The sequence below is a fragment of the Ambystoma mexicanum genome, chromosome 5p (genome assembly GCF_040938575.1).
Source record: "Ambystoma mexicanum isolate Mex_15411 chromosome 5p, UKY_AmexF1_1, whole genome shotgun sequence".
Classification (NCBI taxonomy): domain Eukaryota; kingdom Metazoa; phylum Chordata; class Amphibia; order Caudata; family Ambystomatidae; genus Ambystoma; species Ambystoma mexicanum.
Window position 1 is genome coordinate 1069249006 of NC_090930.1, and position 23257 is coordinate 1069272262.

Below are 23257 nucleotides of genomic sequence, written 5' to 3' on the forward strand. Positions count from 1 at the left end.
CTGGAACCAGAGATGGTTCTCAAATTTCAGAGAGGCAGGGAAGCATTTCCAAGGCGTGGTGTGTGTGCACAAGGAGTATTGGGTGGGGTAAATGAAAGGTTATTGAGGCACTGTGGTTGTGAACTACTAGTGTCATTTATTGAATAAAGTCTTCCTGAGGCATCTTATCAGTGTCTAACATGTCACAGATGTATTTAAAAATTGAAGGAGATGAGCTGTTTTTAATCTGTGTTTGGATATGTGGAAAGAAGGGAGGTGTGTTGTATCAGTCTTATCTGGATGAATGGGTGAGTTCATTAGTGGAACCTGGAATGTTGTGTGGAGTAGAATGGTGTCCACACCAGAGCTAAAGGAATTTCAGTTGCAAAGATGGTGGGCACCAGTGGGTCAAACTCCAATAGAATTGATTTAACATATAACTTAAGAAGCAGTACAATAAACCAGATTACGTGGAAACATATTTGGGGCCTGAGGAAGTCACTAGAGTTCACATATGCAAGCAGAAAGAAAATCTAATTCTAGAGTGCTTCACGTTGACCATGTATGAATGGGAATTTCGTTCTGAAACCATGTCTTGCCTTGCTTTAAAAGCCTCCCTCCCTTATTAAGCAACCAAGACAACTAAACTTTGTGATAACATTACCTTTCCATTGACCACTCTGCCAGCAAACATTACTTCAGGTACACACAGGATTACACACAATTGATGTTCGCAATCGTTAATTAAATTGAAATAAATATCTTATGTATTATTGAATAGATACTTTCTGTAGGGCCCACTCAGGCCATGTGTGATACGAAGATTGGGCAGTAGAAAAAACAGGACTCACCTCTTCAAACGATGACTCCAAATTCATGCCAAAGGCTACTCCTATTAACCCAAAGAGAGAGAGAGAGAATGTTCCCATGGTCAACTGTAGATTCAGCCTCATCATCACATTGCGGTGGCTGTAATGAAAGATAAATTACCTTTGTAATCATGGTATGAAAAAAACCAAAAGTCAAAGTTTGTATGAGCATAGATGTGCAGAGCGGCATCACTTACGAAGCCTTACTGGACAAAGTATTTGCAATTGTTTTGAATTTTCACCAATCAGGCCATGGCATTTTAAGATTCTAATCTCTTTAGGGCTCACCATAGCAGTTAGTGCCCATTTGAATCTTGCATGTATTTCTATTAGAGAGTCTCTGCACCCGTTTCTAAGCTGCTGGTTCCGTTTGAAAAAAGGTAATCGCTGAAAAAGACTATCCTCTCTCCGAGCTACATAATTACATTTCATCATCACTCAACGTGATCGTGCATACTTAACGGACTCAACTGCAATGTCCAACACAAAAGAAAGTAGCTGTGCCTCAGATAACAGGCATGTAAAAAACGGTCAGTGAATAAGCCCAGATTACTTGAAACAGTACTGTTAATCGTTGCAAGTATTCTATATTAAGTTATTTTCTTAAATGGCATTGTTTAATTCTACCTTATTTGTAACAGATCGCAAATGACCATACATTGTAGCATGTTTAACACTTAGTTTATGAATAACATATTCCAATTGCATGTATATCGCCTTGAGCTGAGGTGTCCCGATGATGGCTTGGTGCGTCCCAAATCATCTAATGTACTGATGCAAGACAGTTCCCCCTTTCTAGCCAGAAACACTTTCGTGTTGACACTCATAGTGAAATGGTGATCACACTGTCACTAACATCACGCAGTGTAAGTATGAAAAGGTAAGGGGCATAGCTGTGGAGCACTGTGGGAGAATTGTTACGACTGGCCATTATATTGAGTGACCGGCCCTATGTATATTTTCCGTTTGCATTGAGGCAATGCCGCGAGCACCCCTGGCTAATATAAGAGTTTTACTGTGAAACTCTGAGGTTGATTCCGTAGTGAAGATTAGAGGTAATATATTTTTACTGTTCGAACCTATCAGAATGTGATGGCACATAAATTGGGTTACATCACGGTGGTGGTAGCATGTGGTTGACACTGGCATTTGTCTTTACATAAACATAAGGTGCTAAAGTTGGGGCAATGGTGATGTAAGTTTCTGTTAGGATATAATTATTGTACCTGTGAGGTGCTGTGTCATTAGATGTTGTGTTTGTGTTTAATTTTATGTGCAGGTTTTGTAACTAGGAGGGCGATTTGGAGTACCCAGCTACTGAAACATACTTGACTTGAGAACTTTTATGCTATACGATTGGACAGTGTCCTTAGCGCTACTTACTATCATTTGTAGAGGTATAGTAGTTTTGTTCTTTATGGGGCAGGTCTAGTTGTGACCTGTTCCTGTGTCCTTTGGAGATCAATATGATAGTGTCTAGAGGTGTTTGGGTTATGATAATCATATGTCTGATATGTTGGTGTTGGTTGTTATACTTTTTAGGTGACCCCATTTTTGGATTACCTTACCCTGGATTTAGGATTGCATGGTGGTGAAAACTGATGTAAAAAGGTTCTCTCCCCTGAAGAATGTTCAAGCATTTGGAAGCACAAGGAACTGAAACATGTCGGGATATGTTGTTAATCGACACTTTGTTTAATGTTTAGTGGATGTTAATCGTCATGTGTCTGAATTTTTTATCCTGTAAACTTTGTGGTATATTTCATCCCACTAGATTGGTGTTATAACCACAATGTGGGTCATAATCCTGGGCTATACAGTGTGTTTCAAAACAAGTGTTTTAACAATGTTTTATTGAATTTGAATATGAAAATTAAAATGACTTAATGTATAAATGTGTGTTACACACCAAGTCCATTTTGTCAGGACTAATAGGTCATTACTAACCATCTTCGCTTAGATGAGCAATCTAATAGACTAAAGGTTGTGTACCTTTTATGAACCCCGACCATGTATACTGTCGAGTAATGTCCGTCTGTCTATGACCAAGACTTGCGTTTCACCTCACCACGCTTGTAAGGGCGGGGTAGCTTGAGCTCCTCCCTCTTTGTTACATAATTTGTTGCCTCAAGAGACAGGCCCCCCGTAACAGAAAAGAGGGTATTCATCCATAGTTCGGCAGAAAAAATAAATATGTTATGCATATGCAACATATAGGGAAAAGAACAGATTTGCTGTGCTATTGATATTTATCGTAAGTAAAACCGGATTACAAAAATCACTGCCCTAAAACAAAGCACAATTTAAACATTGTGAACACGTGACCAAGTTGTTAATTGCATGCACTTTGAAATCAGTCAACCACCCTCGCCCTGGGAGATGGTGGATGAAAGAGTGTGAGGATCCACTTTTTGATAAATGAAGTTGGGGCACAGGAGCGCTTTGACTGTGAATCTCAATATATTCATTTATTGCGCATTATGCAATGCCTGCATAATGTACTTTTACGTTTACAGAAAACTCCCATTTTCAGACTTAATACAGTTCACCATATAGATGCTAGGCAAGTCTCTTTTTTTAAAATAAACTCCAATTGGTAGTCTTATCTTTTTATCTGGCTGGGTGTTTCGAATGTAGGGTTGGAAGGTGGAATGTAAAGCATGAGGGCAGGTTCTGTATGGGACAGTTGAATGTGGACTGCTAGTTGAGAGGATCATTCAGGGGCTTTTCTGCATTAGTATTTACTACTTCAAATGTTCACAATAAAGAAGATTACCAACTACGTCTGCCTCTGACGTGGTTACTTCAGATGGCGACGAGGATGGGAAGGGTCAAGCGTTTCCACCGCTGATTGCTTCCTCAATCCGGATTGACCCCACTGCCGGTATGTGCTTTCTGCTCTCCATGAGTACAGCATTGCCCATTGTGGTTCTGTTGTGGAAGTTTTTCATTTTGATTTTATTTTATACACTGCATTAATGTGAATATTAAAGGAAAGTACCTAAGCATGCGAGCGTGCAGCCATTTTAGGTTCAGTCAAGGTTTCAGGACATTGCCTAATGACCGAGAACTGAAACCGCAGCAGGCATTATAATGCAACTTGTGTGAATGTATTCATAGCATTATTTTAGATCAATTCCATACTAGAGCAATACAGAAAATGTTCAACAGTGAACACACTCACTTGAAACTATTGTTACCATTAAACTACAGACTATGTAGGGTGAGGGATCACTCATCTTCCCCGACCATTCCTAGCAATGGCAGGAGAACGTCCAATTCCATTGAGGGAATGGAAAGAATACTGGGGGAACTACTTGGACACAATAATGATAACTTCACAGCAACTAAAAGGAAGAAGTTGCTTCTACAATGTGTCCTGAAGGGCACAGGATCTATAGGGAATTACCTCCTGTGAAAGTGGGAGATGGAATGGATGTGTATGAGCTGGTGCTTAAGGTTCTGGATATTTATTACCATCCCAAGACAAATGCAGCTGTAAACAGATACTATTTTTACACAAGATGCTCTAAAAAAAAAACAGTTGTGACTTGCAACTTCGGTAGAGGTGTGACAAGATGAGTTGATTCGAGATCAAATAATTCACACCAACAGTAACGTGGTCCAAGAAAGACTATGGATGTGTGGTGATCCGTCCTTGGATGAAACAATGTCCATTGCGCAAAAAGTAGAGACTTGGTCACTAAATCCTTCATGGTGAATGCTGCGACGCCCAAGGAAGTGTCTAAAGAAATGTCAAACAGGAGCAAAGAATCGCCAAAGCCTACTGCTATCACAGAATGTATGAGAGAGGATAATGAAAAAACAATTTATCGGAAAATGTTTACAATGTGGAAAAAGGGGACATTATGCCAATTCTCAATTATGACCTGTGTTAAACAAAAAGTATTCTAACTGCGGTATTAAGGGTCATTTCAACACGGTGTGCAGTCATAGGAGACCCAAACAAAAAATGAGAGGTGTACGAGAAGGGGAGGAACACAAAGTGAGGTGTTTACTATGGTGAGAAGTAAAAGCAAGAAGTCTGCCCCCAAAAGTACATTTTGCACCGATAGTATTATTTCGGAGCACACATTGGACTCAGGTTAACCGTACAATATTATAACAAAAGAAAGGGTTACAATCCTATTTTAAAGAAACCAGCCATTAGGAACACTGGTGCCACTGAGGGCTCAGCGATCAAGAATTTGGGATATAGACATGCGTTCATTGAATTCAAAGGAAGGTTGGCGGAAGTTAAGGTATGTGTGCTGTTGAGAAGTGTGAATTCTCTAGGCTGGGCGGATCAGGTCAAGCTTCACATTAAACTTAATCCTGGTTTTCAAGAACCTATTTCAATAGTTGTGGCTAAAAATAAGTATGCTAGAGGGAAGGAAACAGTATTCCCTAATGTATTCGAGTAAAGTATTGGTAAACCTCAGGGCTATAAACATAAGATCCAGTTGAAATCTGGAGTTAAACCTATGTCAGCAGCAGTATGGTACATTCCTATAGCCTTAAGAGATGTGAAGGCAGAACTACAAAGATTGAACAGTGAAAGAGTGATGGAAGAAGTGGATGTGTCCGAATGGGTGTTCCCTATGGTGGTTGCTAGGAAACGTAATGGTAAAGTAAGAATCTGTATGGATTTAAGAGAATTCAATAAGGCGATAATAGTGGAAAAATATCCTTTACCACTGGTCTCTGAAATGCTAAATCTAATTGCTGGGGCTGATACCAGGTATCAGGTTATCAGGTTCTGAAGAGCATGATGAGGTTGTGTGCAGTTAAGGAAATTGGATGAGAAAGGATTAACCTTGTAATATTCCAAAGGTCAATTTTGTAGTCATGAGGTGGATTACCTGGGACGCAGGCTGTCCAAGGGAAGATATAGACCAAAACTGAAAGCAATTGAAGCTTTTGAAAGGGCACCTTATCCTCGTAATAAGGAACTACGGTTTTTCTTAGGGTTAGCTGAATATTACAATAAATGTGTAGAACATTTTGCTGAAGATACCCAACCATTCAGAGAACTCATGAAAAAGAATGCGAAAAGTATTTGGAGTGTTGCTCATGAAGGGGGGGTAGACACTGTAAAAAGTTGTATTATTGAAGCACAGTTCCTGGGAGGTTTTGTACCAGGAAGGAAGTCCGTTATTGCCGTTGATGTTCGTGACAAAGGATTAGGTGCTGTTTTATCTCAAATTGAAGGGGATCGGAAAAGAATTGTGATGTTTTCCTCAAGAGCCATAAATGATAACGAAACACACTATTCTGTGATTGAGGGAGAACTGTGGGTATGTTGTTGGGGTGTGAAGCATTTTAAGCAGTATCTATGGGAGAGAGGTTTAATATAAAAATGGATCACAAACCTTTAGTTAAGGTTTGAAATGTTAAGGGAATGTGCAGAGCTATGCCGAGAATTGCAGGACTGAGTGATAAGTTGTTGGAATATAATGGTGAGGTGGAATATTTTCCTGGTAAGAGGAATTGCATTTCGGATTTCTTATCCAGAAAGCCCTCTGAGGGATGTATGGAAGATGTTAATACTGATGCTGAATCTGAAGAACAAGTTTGTGGGGTTCTTACCGCTTAAAGTCAGGAGAAGTGGAAGGGGGACAGTATGGAAGATTACGTTTTGATCCAAGTTAAGAGTGGATAGTTGAAGTATGGTCGGAGAAAGATAAGGTGGAGGACAAGTACAAGGGTTATTTCATGGTTAAGGATGAGTTGACAATTGGAGAGTGGATTCTGAGAGGAATTAAGATGGCTCATGAGGTGTTGAAGGAGAATAGTATAATGTTGGGCTCATGAAGGTCACCCAGGGTTGTCGATAACCAAAAGGAAAATTAGAGAGATTTTGGTGGCCTGCTATGGATGTGCATGTAGAAAGACCCTTACAATGTTCAGCTTGCAATAATTGCAATAAAAATATTGTCACCAAGAAGTCACCTTTGACTCCGATACCTGTTCCTAAAGGACCGTGGGTGGAGTTGGCCATTGAAAAGGTAGGTACGTATGGAGGGCTTGGTCATGGCAACATGTTCTTATTGGTGTTGGTTCATAGGTATATGAAATAACTGCAGTGGCTGTCATGGATTGTGTTACTTCTCAAGGTTATCACATTTTTGGAGAAAATATTTAGAAGGGAAAGCATTCCGAGTGTGCTTTTGAGTGATAATGGTTCACAATTTAGAAGTAAGGAAATGTCTGACTTCACTAGTAAAATGGAATTTTAGTGGATGTTTTTGTGGGTGTACCACCCCGAGACTAACAGCATGGTGGAAAGACTAATAGGGTCATGGGTGATTGTGTACAGTTCGCTTTGGCTAATGGGTTGGACTGGAAGGACATTTTTTTCATTTGCTATGGAGCATAAGAATAATACCACATATTATGACAGTAATTTCACTGTTTAGATTGATGAGAGTTAGGGAACCCAATAGAAAATAGTCTCCATTTTGGGGGTTCTTGTGGTAGATATGGATTGTGTAGCTAATAAGATGTTAAGATGGAGAACTAAGGAGTATCATGATGGAGAATTCAGAGGTATTGTGGGAACAGGGATTGAGAGTGAGAAAAGGGAAAGCAAGTGATAAGGGAGCTTCTAAATAGTTGAATCCTGTGAAAGTCCTGTGAAAGTCACTGAACGCTTTAACAAAGCTGTGAGAGTGGTGTCAGTCTAGAAATCTAATTTGAGACCGCAAATGCATTTTGGTGGCTGTGGGCCAACCGTCTCATGCACGATACGACAGAATATAGGTTTTCGAGTTTTCCAATGAACGGCCATTTTGATGTAACAAGAATCGCCATTTTGTTTTCTAACCATTGCTCATTGCTTTCTGTTCCTATTGCTACGCAGTATATTTTCCGCTTACACTGCTCGACTGTGGAACATTGTTGTCTGTATATGAAAAGGACAAGGCCACAGGGCCGAGAGGATAACAAGAGTTTAGCTGAAACACAAACGTAGGCAGCGCCAGGAAGAATGCCCAGCTCCCTCCTCAATGTAGCCTTGAAGCAGAGCCGCAGGGCATTTAATCATTTCACAGCTGCCAGCCAGTCTCGTTATATGGTAGAATATGTTAGAATAATACTGCTAAAGGCTTGAATTATGCTTTTCTAACGCCCCCCCCCCCCTTGCTGAGCCCACTAAGAGCATGTCGGCTCCCAGGACAGGAATAGCACCTGATAGATAGCAAGGTCCGGAATGCAACTCCCCCTGTATATAGTTCGCTTCCAAGAACAGAAGCGCCATGTTCTATTCAATAACCGAAAGATGCCTACGCACTCACAAACTGCAAATTGTTACTAGAATAGATGTTTGAAGGTGTCATAGTAGTCGGAGATGTCCATCATCACACCAAGTTCAAAGAAACCCAATGAAGAGGGGTGTTCTACATGTCATAGCTGATTGTTTGATATGCATTTTGTATATATGTAACTTATGTACGTAATTCACTCTCTTGCGTCCCTCGAGGTCTGGAGATACACGTCGCGGGGCGTTGAGACCGAGTTGGCCAACTGAGACTTTTGCTTTGCAATAAAACCCTAGCTTTGGGAATACAACCTCCGGTCTGGCGTCTCTATCGTGTGTGGTGACCGCCTTGTTTCCATAGACGTCAGGGTCCCCCAGGGGCCCCTTTCAGTGGAAGGTGGAACTGTGTGGAATGTCCAAAGAGTTCAAGCTGTGGAAGGAAAGGATGAGAGATTGTAATGATATTGGCGAGAGACAGTGGGATCGTTGGGATTACTCTATTATGAGAGAACAGTAACTAACCACTCCTGCCTCTTACCTGGTTACTTCAGTAGCCCTCCATTTGAAATGGGGAAATCCAAACGGGCAATTCCCAGAATGTTAAGAAACAGGATTAGACAGACATCTCTCCTGAAAGCAATGGGGCATGAACCAGAGTTGAGGATTTTAGAAGGAAAGAATAGCACTGGACTAATGTGTGCAAAAATGTTTCCTTTTTCTAGGCCTCCAGTCATAAGATGTAAAGACTGAACCGATAAACTTAACATTTGAAACACAGCCCAGAAACGTAATGTACACAAGCAACACAGAACACACAATTTAAACCCAGAAATATGTGACCTCGAGATAAAAGGACTAAGTGAAAGTTACTCAATATAATCAATTAATTCTATGTATTCGTACAGTCAGTGCTGACAATGGAAGACATTTACTCTGGAAACCCTCTCCTCCTTGGGGGAGGGAAAGAGGCGGTAGGACGGGCAGGGGCAAGGGGTGTGGCCCAAGCCAGGTCCCATCTCTTCATGGAACCCAAGCCTTGTAAAATTTGCACAAAAGCAAATAGAATTTTAGGAGCATAAGAATGCCCACAATTTCAAATGTAAAACATGCCTCCGATAGTGACTCATAAGAAACCCTTTTGAGCAAGTAAAGAAGTTACTCACGGTGGTGACTTCTGTACTCTTAGTCCCCTTTCCTCCATACTTATGGCCGTCTGTCCTACGGAGACGGACACGTCTGGCATAGCAAAAAGACTTTTCCCCCTTTAAATTTATTGTGCTGCTGGTAAGGCGCATGGGCATGGCTAGCCCCTCTAACTCCACTTACAGGCAAAACCTGTTGGTCCTTGGCTTCTGCTAGACAGGAAACCTGACTAACTGCTTTTTACTGGCGGGCGGTCAGGCAGGTGTATAGAGGAAAGGGGACTAAGGACTAAGTCCAGAAGTTACCATGATGAGTAACTTATTTTTACTCTTATGTGCCGCCCCCCTTTCCTCCATTCTTATTGGCGATTATAGAGCATTAATCTGCCTGGGAAATAGGACATTATTTCTAGGCAAAATGATTTTGCAAAACTGCCTGCCAGAATCTAGCATCAGATCTGTCCGTGGTAGCCATGCAGTAGTGTTTACAGAAAGCAGAGGGAGAAGCCCATGTTGCTGCTTTACTAATGACCTCCCGTGGAATGTTTCTCTAGTAAGCAACCGCCGTTGCATTGGCCCGAATAGTGTGAGCATGCAAGCCGTTGGGCACCGGTTCATTTTGTAGCATATACGCCTCCACAATATAAGAAACTAGCCTGCTGGCTATGGTGGCCTTCGAAGCTTGAGAGCCTACTTGATAAAAAGGAAAAAAAAAATGTAGGAAGAGCACCACTTCCTGGTTCAGATGAAGATTACACCACCTTCGGCAAAAAGGTAGGATGTGCCCTAAGCACCACCATGTGCTTGTGGAAGGCTCTGAAGAAAAAAAAGAGCCTGGATTGCCCAGATTCTTCTGGTGGAAATGACTTCAAGCCACAAGTTTGATGTCAGCCATAGACATGGGTTCTAACAGTTTATGTGATATTGATGTCAAAACAAGGTTTAAATCCCAGACTGGTTGTGGTTTCGGAATTGGAGTAGAACGCTTTAGTAATCCATCAACATGTCTTCCGATCACTGGGTTTGCCGTTGATACAAGGTTTGAAGAGCTAATGTAAGCTCCAATGGCCGAAAGATATGTACAATAAAATTGGATATTAACTTCTGTCGATGCTAGGTAAGACACAAAAGATAGAATGTTGTCTAAGGAAGAATGCAGAGAATTAAGGGATTGCTCCAGCATCCAAAAGAAGAAGCAAGTCCACTTGCTTTTGTACTGGGACCTTGTAGACTGCTTTATAGCAGCTTGAATAACAGCAAAAATACTACTTTCTCAGGTACCAGGCTGCTAAGCTGAGGGTGACCCGATTTCAGGAAGATCTGATCTGGAACTGAGCTCTTTAGTTCCCACTCCTGGTTGCTGTGAGGTAGATGGCTCAATGCATCGTCTGTTGTGTTGAGCTCTCCCGCTAGATGAACGGCATGGAAATGCTTTCAGTGAAACGTTGCACATTCCTAAATTTGAATGGCCAGGTCACAAAATGTGGGAGATTTTGTCCCGCCCTGCTTGTTCACATAAACAAGAGCTGTGGTGCCGTCCATCCATAGGAGGATCAGAAAGTTTTGAATCATGGTACGTAATGACCTAAGGGCTTTGAAAATCGCCAAGAGCCCCAGAATATGTATGTGTAAGAGGGATTCCTGCGGGGACCAAAGTGAATGCGCTTGAACCGGACACAATGTGGCTCCCTACCGAGTCAGAGAAATCTTGGATGCTACATTGTGAAGTTGAGGAGGTTCTTGGAAAGGAACTCCCATTCAGAGATTTTGTTTGTCCCCCTCCCAACCAGAGGAGATCCAATCTTAAATTGGGGTGAATCAGAATTATTTTTGACTAGGGTTCGCACTACGGAACCAATGAAGCATATCTCATCTTGGAGGTGCACAAGAGGTAAGGCTAGAATAGAGGCCGACATCAGGCCTAAGAATATGCTGAAAACACTGCACAGAGGTCCTTTTCTGGCACAAAAAGTGGTATACTGTTAGTAGAATCTCTTCTCTGGTCTGTGAAAAACACACTGCCTGCTGCTACATTCCATCTGAACCCTATAAAGGTGATGTTCTGAGTCAGTGTTAAAAAGGACTTCTTGACATTGACCGAGACTGAAAAGGCCCAGACTGAAAAGAAGGCTGAACACCTGCTGGAGAGAGTCGAAAGCCCCTGCATGAGTTTCTGACCCCACTAGCCAGTTGTCCAAATATGAGTAGATGTGAATACCCTGTCCTTAGATGAGCTGCAATAGGAGCCATCAATTTGGTAAATACTCTGGGAGTGGCACTGAGTCAGAACAGGAGGACGAGATATTGAAAATGTCACTGACCCAATAAAAATCTTAGGAATTGTTTGGGTGCTTTGTGTATTGGGACATGAAGATATGCGTCACTTAGATCCATTGCGCACAACCAGTCTCCCTGATTGAGAGCAATCTGAATATGAGCTGGCGTGACCATCTTTAACTTTTCTAGGAGAAGGGATGTGTTCAAATAGGAAAGATCCAGTACTATAAGCAGGCATGACTGGTTCTTCTTGGTGACAGTGAAAAGGTATGAGTAAAAGCCCTGCCCTTGCTCTCGAGGGGAACTTGCTCGAACGCCTTGATTTCCAAGAGGTTGAGAATCTGCTGGACCTATTTGAATCAGTGAGGACAGGGGTGCAAGGAATGCAATGGGTAGCCTGTAGCCTCTTCTGACCACTGACAAAGTCCAAGGATCCTTTGTAACGATCTGCCAGTTGTGTTGAAACTGTGCAATCCTGCCCCAAACCGGGAAGCAGTGGATCTGGATGAATGGATCATTGTTTTTGGACTCCAAAACCAATGCTCCGGACATGAAGGGGAAACCCCTTTTGGAGTTTTTTTTAGTTGCTTCTGTCTTGAAAAGCTGGGTGACCTTTTAGTGTGTCCGTTTCTTCACTCCTGGTAGCCACGAAAACCAGAAAAAGTTGTATTACGAAATGTGGTACATGGCTCCCTGGCGCCCTGAAAGGATTTCCGAGGACCTTTCCAAAGGACTGCAAGTGACCTGGCGGTGACTATGGAAGTAGTCTTCCTATTTAGCTTGTCTGTAGAAGAGTGAAACAACTCATTATCCTCAAAAGGCAAATCAAGGATTTTGTCTGACATCCTGCGTGAAATGGGTTGCTGTAGCCCAAGCATATCCTCCCAAGATCCATCCCTGTAGTAAAAGCTACAGCAGCAGTATCAACATGGTGCACTGCCGACTCCCTCAGGTCTTGCGCTATTAATGCTGCCTACAAAAGGACTGGTTTGAAAGTAGAAAGGGGGGGTTGTGTGGGCTCTAGAATGGAACCAACCTTGCTGAGCTCTGATAATGAGATTTCTCAGTTGTTGTTGCGGCAAGGTCACAGGTTGTGGTTGAGGTGTAGCCCACACCTCGTTTGTTTGGTAGAAATTTTAAGTCACCTGGATACCTTGTCTTAGTGAATATATGAAAAGATGTATTTTCCACACAGTTTTGTGTATTTTTTTAAGGTGCTGCTTTGTAGCAGGTTTGTTTATTTTCTTGGGTTATACCCAAACATGGGGGGTGGGATTCTTGATGTCCCATGTGGTCAGCTGACACGTGTTTCGACCCGAAGGTCTTTCTCAAGGCTATGTTTGATCTGTCCGGCACCCCTTGTGGGGTTCTTCTCATTGTATATTCATGGTCCTGTGTATACAGTGGCTGCGTTTGGGCCCTTAGGTCCAGTGTGTGTGTGTTCGGTCCGATCTCGGACATGTGTTGGCTGACCACATGGGACATCAAGAATCCCACCCCTCCCTCCCCCATGTTTGGGTATAACCCAAGAAAATAAACAAACCTGCTACAAAGCATCACCTTAAAAAAATACACAAAACTGTGTGGAAAATACATCTTTTCATATATTCACTAAGACAAGGTATCCAGGTCACTTCAACTGGTTTGAAAGTAGCCACCATCAGCAGGAAGGTACTGCTAAAAATCATCTGCAATCCCCTGCCATAATTTGTGATTGGCTGCAGACAACAAAGCATCCCAAGTGGGCCTGTCTGAGGTGCAACTGTTAGACAACAAAAGTAATCCCATAGTCGAATGATAAGTATAGTATATTGGCCAGAAGCGAATCGCATCATGTGACAAACATCGCAATTCAAGAATCGTGAATGTAACCAAAGGGCGTCCATTTTGTGAAATGTCGTCCATTTGCTTTTTTCTTTTCTGTTAAACGCTTGCAAATATATTCTATGCTTTAGACCCGCACACAGTGCGAGGCCACGGCTTGAACGTTGAAATGCTAACACAGACAGCCATAATGGGAGCTTTGAATTAGCACATATAGAACACTTCGAATCAGTACATGCTACGCAAAAAAGCCAGACCTGCAGCGTTCGACGTTGTAAGAGACTGGAGGAAGGAAGCTAATCTCCGTTTGAGAAGTAGGGAGAAACACGCGCGTAGACCTAAAACAAATGCAGAGAAAGCGCTAGAGCATGATCAGCATCAGCAGACAGAAGCCATTAGGAACGTGGATAGGGCCTTCCAATTAGATGCACAGAAAATATATCCACCACAAGTTTTGCATGCATCAGATGAACTAATAAACAAAATATTAAATGAGTGAAGAAGTGAACATCAAAGTACTGACCCAGTTGCACCTCCTCCTTATGTACCTTCTATTCCCGTAATTCCATCTGCACCTGCAGTAAGCAGCTCCTCTCCGTCTGTGCCTGTGACATCATTTCCTCCACTGCCTTCAGAGCATGAGTTAGCCGCTTTAAGCAGGCAGTTCTACAGAGATGGGGCCTGCGCAAGGAAGTATTAGACAGACTTGTAGTATAATTGGCAAAAGAAGGAAAGAAGAACTCAAAGAATGGGCCGGAACGTATATTGATGATGACAATGAAGTGGCTGTGCAAAGTTCCATATCAGATCATAGAGGCCTTGGTGAACAACAGGTATTGTTGGAATGTATGGGGGGATTATCTTGTTAAAATATGGAGTGATTTGACTGATACAGTGGTACCGCAAGAGTTGCGTGATTTGGTTGCTCTTTCGAACTTGTGAGATAATGCGGAAGTACGAGAACACGTAGGCCGAATATTTGTGTTTAAGCGAGAACTTGATCGATTGCATAAAGAAATATTGAAAAAAGATAAACCGCATATGTCATACGTTCAGAAAAGGGTTTTACAGCCATTGAAATCTGTTAGTGAAGAGATGTGAATTTGTACGCGAGATGCGCTTAGATGGATTACGGGTGCCACCATTTCTCCAATTTAAGTGCATGATACGTTTAGTCAGTATACAATGCAGAGAAAGGTATTACAAGTTATGGTGCAGTATTTACAGGATGAATGTATGAAGAATAAGATATGCTGGCCCGCTGATTTAATGACAATTTATAAAAAAGCATTTTCGCCTGAAACTGGAACGACTGCTTTTTTACCTGCTCTAGCTTTGTTGCTTAATAGACGAACTAATGTAGAATCCCCTAGTTTGCAATTATCCATGAGGGAGGTGCCTCCCACGTTTGTCCCGAAAGTAGAGGTTGCTGCTGATGGAGCGATTCCAGCGCGAACGATAGAAGCTCATTATATCGCACAGTTTGTACATGTTCCTTTTTCTAGGCAAGAAGTAAATACTATAAAGCAGACGGTCCCTGATATTAGGAAAACCTGGCAGGATTCTATAAGGAAATTGAATCTGTTTTCAATTCATCTGTTTTTACACTGAGTGACATTGATTTACTGTTTCCTGTGATTCTTCCTGTAGATATATGGAAACAGGTCAGAAATATAAAGGACGCGCTGATGTTCGGCGATACATGGGAGAATTTGGCTACAATTGATAGTGAGAGAAAGGCTGGAGAAAAGCCACTGCAAGTAATGTTGGCCTTACCATCACGAATAGTTGAGAAATTGAAAACTGTGGTGCCCGAAAAAAGAATAGTTTGGGATAAATTGACTGCTTGATTACAAGGCAAATCGGAAGGAGCGACTGATTAATTTAATCTTTTTGAAGAGGTATAAGCAGATTTTAGTGGTCAAGATCCAGGTACCGAACCTGGGAAGAGATTGTTGATAAATTTAAGCGAGGGTTGTTACCGAAAATTCAAACTTTAATAATGACATCTAAAAGTGCATGGCACACGAAATCACAAAGTGAAGTATTACATATGGCCCAATATTATGAGAACAGAGTGAATTCAGAAAAGGATAAGGAACTAAAGGATAAAGGAGATTTGAAAACAAGAGTGTTGTTACAGCAAGTAGTGAACAATAATAGGAGGTGGGAACGCACCATCAAGAGTCCAATTGTGTGCTCTATGCCAGAAGTCTAGTCCAGTCGATGCAGAACAAACGACTGACGGGTGTTGCCGTGAGGCAGTCTCGGCGGGGCTAGTGTCATGGCCACAGGCCCCAGAACACAAAAACCACACCATCTAATGAAGGGGCAATGGGTCACTTGACTCACTTATGTCCCTTTGGGACCCATAAACACAGGGGCCGTGGCTGGACTGAGTCCTGCATCCTTTGGTGCCAGGCTCATATAGAGATGTTAATGTTAAAGGATATTTGTACCGCGCACTATCACCACCAGAGTGGTCCCCTAGCGCTCTGGCGGCTCTGAAAGAGGGAGGGGGGGTGAGTTAGTGGGAATAAGCTGGAAAAGTGCAAGAGAGCAGTCATGTGCTGATGGCAGCCTCAGCCCGGTAGGTCCGTCGGCTGGGCTTGGGGTGTTTTACGGTCGGTAGTCGCCGTGTGCTGTTGTGCACGTCTATGTGGGGTTTGTTTTGTTGTTGCAGTGTAGCAAAGTCAGTGCGGATTGCTGCGTTTTAGGCTTGTGGTTGTGTTTGGTTAGAGTTTGAGAAGTGTATGCAGAGGGATGAAATTGTTAGTGGATTGGTTAGTTGGCATTGCTGTCCTTGCAGTTATGTCTATATCTGATGTTTGCCATCATTCACTATTCCATCGTTGCTCATTTTCAATATTCTGTCTAGATGTGAGGCAGGCTAGTGATCACGATTCCAATCAAGTGTTGCACTTACCATCATTCACAGTTTCATCCAAGTGTGGCGCATTCTAACATTCACATTTCTATCTAGATGCGACGCAGGCTAACGTTAAGAATTCCATCTAAGTGTGGTACATGCTAATCATAATCCCGTCTAGATGTGACGCAAGCTAACGTTAAGAATTCCATCTAAGTGTGGCGCCTGCTAACATTCACATTTCTATCTAGATGCGACGCAGGCTAACGTTAAGAATTCCATCTAAGTGTGGTACATGCTAATCATAATCCCGTCTAGATGTGACGCAAGCTAACGTTAAGAATTCCATCTAAGTGTGGTAAATGCTAACATTCATAATCCCGTCTAGATGCGACGCAGGCTAAAGTTAAGAATTCGATCTAAGTGGCGCAAGCTAACATTGTTAACCCTGTCTAAAGATGATGCAGGCTAATCTTAACATTTCTGTATAGGTGTGGCACTAGTTAACATTGGCTAGTGTGTTAGTGCGTAATGCAATGCAACATTTACAGTCAGGCCAAGAATGGATTTAGGCATGTGGTCACAAATCTCTCTATGAATGCATGGCGTAATTCTATGGCAGTCTTATGGAGGGGTGAGGTAGAGTGGCGAGGGCTTTCTGGAGTAGAGTAATTGCTCTACACCCCACCCATGCCACACTTACAGTTTTGTTGCTGTCGGTTGGCTGCTGGCTTCCTTTGCTTCCCCTGCGGACACCTGTAGACACGCCTTGGAGCTGCTACTGTAGGATCCGCCCTTTGCCTCGGGGGCCTTTAGCTGAGGGGGCTGCCCTGGAAAGGTCTGTTATGACCAGGTGGACGCACCAATCAGGGGAGGTGGATGGGTTGGAGGGGGAGGGTGGGACTGTGAAAAGGCCAGACAATCAAAGGACTACACCCCACAGACTGCACCCTTTGGATGCAGCCCAGAAACAGAAACAGGCTCAGAAGCCAAAGGAAACACTAGACATGCACCAGATTAGCACACAATGCTCACCCAAAAATATAGATACATAAATGATTAAATAAATTATTTTAAAAAATATATATATATTAGAAAAAACACTCACCACTCCAAAAGAGTGCATAAAGCACGCCAAAAACGATCATTGTGAAACTACTCACTCAGAATCAACCAGCCCCTAAAGGTGCTTCCGCACTGGTTTCTTCTGCCATATCCTTCCTCATGGCAGTCCTCAAAGCAAATGGAAAATGGCTGCTAGAGCCAAGCCACAAACACACATGACTTTTCTAGCCAATTGCACGAGGGGAGGGTGGGACTGTGAAAAGGCCAGACATAACAAAGGAATACACCCCACAGACTGTACCCTTTGGATGCAGCCCAGAAACAGAACCAGGCTCAGAAGCCAAAAGAAACACTAGACAGGCACCAGATTAGCACACAATACTCACCAAAAAAAAAAAAAAATATATATATATATATATATATATATATATATATATATATATATATATATATATATATATGAACATATATGTGAGCAGGAACACTTTATTTCAGTGCAGGAGTGCTTTTATTTTACAAGAACTTTCCAGGAGCTGAAAGCCTTTATTCCAGAGAACACCCTCATGTGCTGACTCATCGGGTGTGGCTCCCTAGGCCTGGTCTTCATGTGCTGATTTATCGGGTGTGGCAGGCAGGCTGGGCCTGGTGGGCGTGGCTTCAGAAGCTCAGCTATAGAAGCTGCTCCATCCTTAAGGCCAGTGCTTCGTGTTACTATGCACTCGCGTGCAACGTGACACTCAACGCCGCTTGGACCAGTTTTCGTACCTTTGAAACCAGGTGTTCCCCTGCATACACACCTCCAGGAACCCGGTGCTTCATCACTTCATCTGCAGACTCATCTCCCGACATCCAGTGATCTTGATCCCGACACAGCAGCACCGCACTCCGCATCCATCAACTCCGACCCTGTGAAGAAGAAGGACATGGGTTAGAACATTCGTCCTAGGGCGGTGCCACATTTGAACCCTGCGCGCCCCCCAGTTAACAACTTACCAGCTACTGTACCGCTGCACTTTGTTCCTCATTCCCTCCGGGTGCCGCCTCGAGCTCCGCAGCTTCTGCTGGGCCAGCAACATCACCTGCAAGGGAAGAAAGCAAAAGACCAAACATCAAAAGTGGAACGGACAGCAATACAAGACAACAAACTTTACAATACAACAAAAACAGACGAGGAAAGACAAAAGGCAAACAGGAACACTTACCTGAAATATAGTGGCTTAGTCGCAGCAGGACTGGACTACCATGTGCAAGGGACCAGTGAAGGAACTCGGTCCAGAACATACAATTTTGATGGTGAAAAGCCTTTTTGCCATTCTAAAAGTGTCCAGTCCCCCAAAGGATGTACAGCACTAAGTATGGCGGAAAGGGGATTGGACGTAAGAGTATGGAAGGTAAACGCTGCTCTTTTATTTGTCACAATTCTCACCCTAACAAAAACAATTCTGTAAATTGCAGGACATTTAAACCAATGTTTGCACACAGCTGTTGAACAGTGTATGAGGCTGTGGCTGTTTTAGCTTCCAGCTTCCCATGACAGTCTTCTGAAGCACCAGCTGCTCTTGTGCATCAGAGCTCGGTTCAGGAACTGATATTTAGGGTTCCTGGGCTAGTTCCTAAACCTCTAGCAAGACAAATGTTGACCAAGCTCCTCTCCATCTTGTTCCAGCCCATTTCCTATGCTACATAGAGTTGTATATAACGCAGACCAGGCCCATTGTTCCATAATTGTGGCAAGCTTACGCGCATACCACCGTTCAAGGACTGGAACAGGTTTATGCAGCTGCAAGCAAAACAAAAAACAATTTCAGACAAAAGTGTTGTCGGAGTGCAACTGCAATGCTTCCAGACTTATGGGAATTATGGCCTAAGGATTTCTGGAAAGAGGTGAAAGCCAGCACTTTCACCGACTTTGTTAGCGAGACAGAGTCTTCAGCATACCCTAGCAAACTATGCATTAGATATGAGCACAAGAGCTGATGCAATGTGTTTGCAAGATGCATGAGTAGTTGCGGACGCTGCTGCCACTTCAGCTCTAGCAGAATGAGTGCCCATGGTCAAAGACAGAGTTGGGTTGCTTATTGAAGAACATTCGAACGTGCAGGACAGCGACCAAGTGACTACTTTGTAGCGGTAACACGGCTCTATAAGTAACAAGAAGCCTGCCTGTGGAGCACAAATCCTTTGCTCATTTCATAGGAATATTCTGTATGCTGCACACCAAGCATGTGAAGAACATGCTCCAGATATGAAAGGGAGCTACAAAACAAGGTCAAGAACACAACATCTTCATATATTTGAAATGTCAACCACATCTTCAGAACACAGGGATCCTGTCTGATCACCATATGGATAATTTCAAAAACGTTTCAGTTCTCCAGCAGAGAGGACCTACATACAGTTCATTGACATGGCAGACTAAACCAGGAAGACAGTTTTCCAGGTCATAGGTTTAGAATACAACATGGCTACATGTTCAAAGTGTGTGTCTACTAACACAGAGAAAACAGCATTGAAATCAGAACTAGGGAAGAGTCCCCTAAATGGCGTGTTGGCATGTATGAGATGTGGAGACTGATCGCTCCAGCACATTTACAAACAGAAGTGGCAGAGTTACCTCATAGTGATCAGAATCATGAAGCATATCAGACTTCACCTACATTGAAGCACAGTAGATAAGATGTACACTATGTGCCATAAACATGTCAAGAGCAACACACAATACAGTATCACCCACAACGGACATTTGGCAACAGGCACGATACTGGATAAATCCAAACGGGCATATCCCAACATCTTAAACATCGGCTAAAACATTGTCATTTAGTGCCCGTTAGTGGACCAAAATAATGCTAATTTAATATGTCCTGTGTTGGGAACTTCTAGTAGCGGATTAACTACAAGTAAGACCTTTGATGAGAGCAAGACCTCTGATAAATACCCTCGTAAACACTGCAGAACTAAAATGATCTGGACATCCCATTAGCCTACACGTGGTAAAGAAATATTGTAATACGGTTGTCTAAGAGGACCACAATTTATATGCCTTTTAGTAGAGGCAGACCCGTGGATCTTCCTGTGATTTGCAGAACACATGTCTTGTATTGGATAGTGTCAAAAAGGTGTAACCTTCTTATGAGTCACTAGTAACAGAATTCTGTTTGAGACAGAAAGGAAACCCTTGCTAGAAAGTTGGTGCTCTCCATTCAGCAATATTCCCAATGACTTATTTGAAAATCGAAATCATGGATAAATAAGAATCTTTCCCCTAACATCAAATACTGCTAAAGGCAGCGCATTGCCATGACAATGTGTGTTGGGTCACCTAGATACATAACACCAAAAGGCTAAGTACTCTATGGACCCACCAGACAAGCCAACCGACAAATGAAACGAGGAAAGGTTTGAGCAAGGTTGCCTAATTTCTACACTACACGCCTGGGCCGTTTCCAAGCCTGATAAAGGAAAATCTCTGGGCTAGGGCTTTGTTGGAATTTGTAGTAGAGATTGATAGCCTAACTATGAAGCAACTATGGGCCTTCACCTTGAGAACAAGTCCTCTGACACTAGTTTGGGAAACAAAACTTTTGAAGGTGTGCCAGAATGACTGACATGTCCTTAGAAAAGACTCAAAGGCCAGGAGGCAAAACTATTTAGTGGATGATGGGGCATTTGCTCATACATAGTAAAAACTTGCTGCAGGTAGGACACGTTTGGACGTGACTACACTGATCAATGAGGCCCAATTCTTACAGTCTTGCCAGAGAAAAGACAGGATCTTAAGCTGACACCAAAGGACGGTCTAATCCTCATTCATTAAAATGAAAAATTATAAATAAAGTAAAAACCAAGGGAATCTTCGCAAAAAGAAATAGCTTCAATTGAGCCCAACGACCCTGAGGGCCAAAACCAAAAGCCGGATGATTATTTGGGAGTAAAGGGACAAAAAGCGAATGGCAGTCGGGAATGGGCCAAAAAGGGCCTCATGACCACTCCTCAAAGGAGGCAAACAGTCATCCATGCTCCAAATCGGATGGAATGCTCCAAAACAGGTCGGGAAATTCAATTCTTACCATCCGTGGCAGTAGCAAACACTGAGTCAAGTAGGTTGCTGTAGTTCTGCTACGTGCAACCATGTCCACACAAATACCATTACTACACTCTCCACTGAAGGAGCATCAAAAGGCAGACAAGGAGCTGGACCTATACATATATGGAGCTGATGTATTCAAAGTGGTTTGTGTGCTAGACTGGGAATAACCCCAAAGAAAATATTAATCGAAGCAATGTCATCAGCTGCTCGTACGTAGATTCAGCATACAAATCCTTTCATTCACGAAGAAGGTCCAAGACCCTCTCGTGAGAAACATTAGAGTGAATGGTTTCAACCATGGCTATCTTTGAAGGTACACTTCACTTTTTAAACAGCCCAAACAAGAAGCCTGCTTCTGAGAAGCCTAGAGGAACGATTTGGACAGGTTTTGACCTCAGCTAAATTCAAAGGGCTTTGGGCCAAGGCAGGGTTAATACTTGTGGCTTTCCTAAGGAGAGTTGGAGTACCCAGAAAACAAGGCTACAGAGGGATATCGTCTGTGTGTGGTCTACAAGGAAAACATGAGGACATCCTCAAAGATATCACACAGAGTTTGAGCACCATGGGTAGTTTGGAAGACCAGTAAAAAGCAAGATTGCTAGGCTTTGTGCAGATCAGAGGTACCTTGAGCTCTGCACACGCGATAGCTTTCTAGGTGTGATGTGTTTAGAACATTGAGTGCTTTGTGTCCAGAGAGGCAACCTTACGCTAGCGTGTGGGCATACGTAGGCCGAGGGCTTGGTGTGCCGACTGGTGTTGGAGCTGGAGAGTTGCGTTTGGAGCCTGCAGAGGGGAACTTTTTAAAAGCAATGTGCAATTGGCTAGTTTGAGTTTGCCTTTGGAAAGCAAGGTGGAAAAATAGAGGGTTAGTCGATGTCTTGGTTTCCTTATCAGGTGCAAGTGTATGTCGTCACTGTTGATTGCGTTATGGTGTCCGGTGTTTAGCTTCTTTGTGGTTATGGATAAGACAACAGAAAGGGGCCTTCAGAGTCGTGAAAGTTCAAGAGTCAAATGGAGGGATAACAAGAGATGCAAAAAATAGGCCTCCTTTTTGTTCGGCTTTCCCCACAGTTGGGAAGTCCCCAAGAAAGTATGACAACCCTACACTACTCTTAGGGTTTAGAAAGTTCTTTGCCAGGTTATGTATCTCACAAGTTGGTTAAAGCCATATTTTAGGGCTCTTAAGATTGGTTGGATGATGGCCTACCGCATATGAGTAACTCGGTGGAAGAGATGGGTAAGTAAAACAGTGCAAGGTAATATGCGAAACAAGTCATTGTACAACCGCTTTCCCTAGTTTATATATTTCCTTAAAATGATCAGCCGTCTAGCGAACATCACTATTCTAGAAAACATACAATGTTTTTCAGGCATCTGCTTAGGAGAGTGCTCAACTAAGGTCAGTCGAAGACAGTGGAGTGCCACTGCACCCTTTGTCACAAGATGTTGGATATCTTCGGTTGTCGTCCAGACTGTGGTTGTGGTCCAGACGCCCTTTAGCAATGGCCGTTGATTAGGTCTTTATCCTGCTGGGATATAACAACTGCCTCTTGCAGATAACGAGCAAGATATTACATCCCTTGGCATTATGGTGCTCAAAGCTTCGGCAAAACGTGTAGCTATTCCCACCCCAACAAACCCAGAATGATTTGGATAGAATTTAATGGCTCCCAACCTAGACCTAGTCTACAGCAAGTATTCCTGTTATTTGCAATGGTGGCCTTGTTCCCTCCAACACTTCTCTCAAAAGGTGTGCTCCAGTGACGAGAAGCCTTCTTCACTACCAGTCTGAGCTTTGGATGAGAAACTTATCAATGTAGTCGGAAGGCTAGTCCTAACAAACCCCCCCAACATTTTCAAGCTGTAGCTCCATTGATCTATTTT

General features: G+C 42.9%; 1 protein-coding gene across 2 annotated transcripts in view; it reads right to left on the reverse strand.

Annotated features, from left to right (window-relative positions):
• The window catches only part of MRS2 (magnesium transporter MRS2), a 327025-nt gene that overhangs the window by 53558 nt on the left and 250210 nt on the right, over positions 1–23257 (reverse strand). For both annotated transcript variants that reach the window (XM_069613569.1, XM_069613570.1), the window contains exon 9: positions 831–948. In XM_069613569.1, the coding sequence (XP_069469670.1) occupies positions 831–948 (118 nt within the window). The remainder of the gene's footprint in view (positions 1–830; positions 949–23257) is intronic.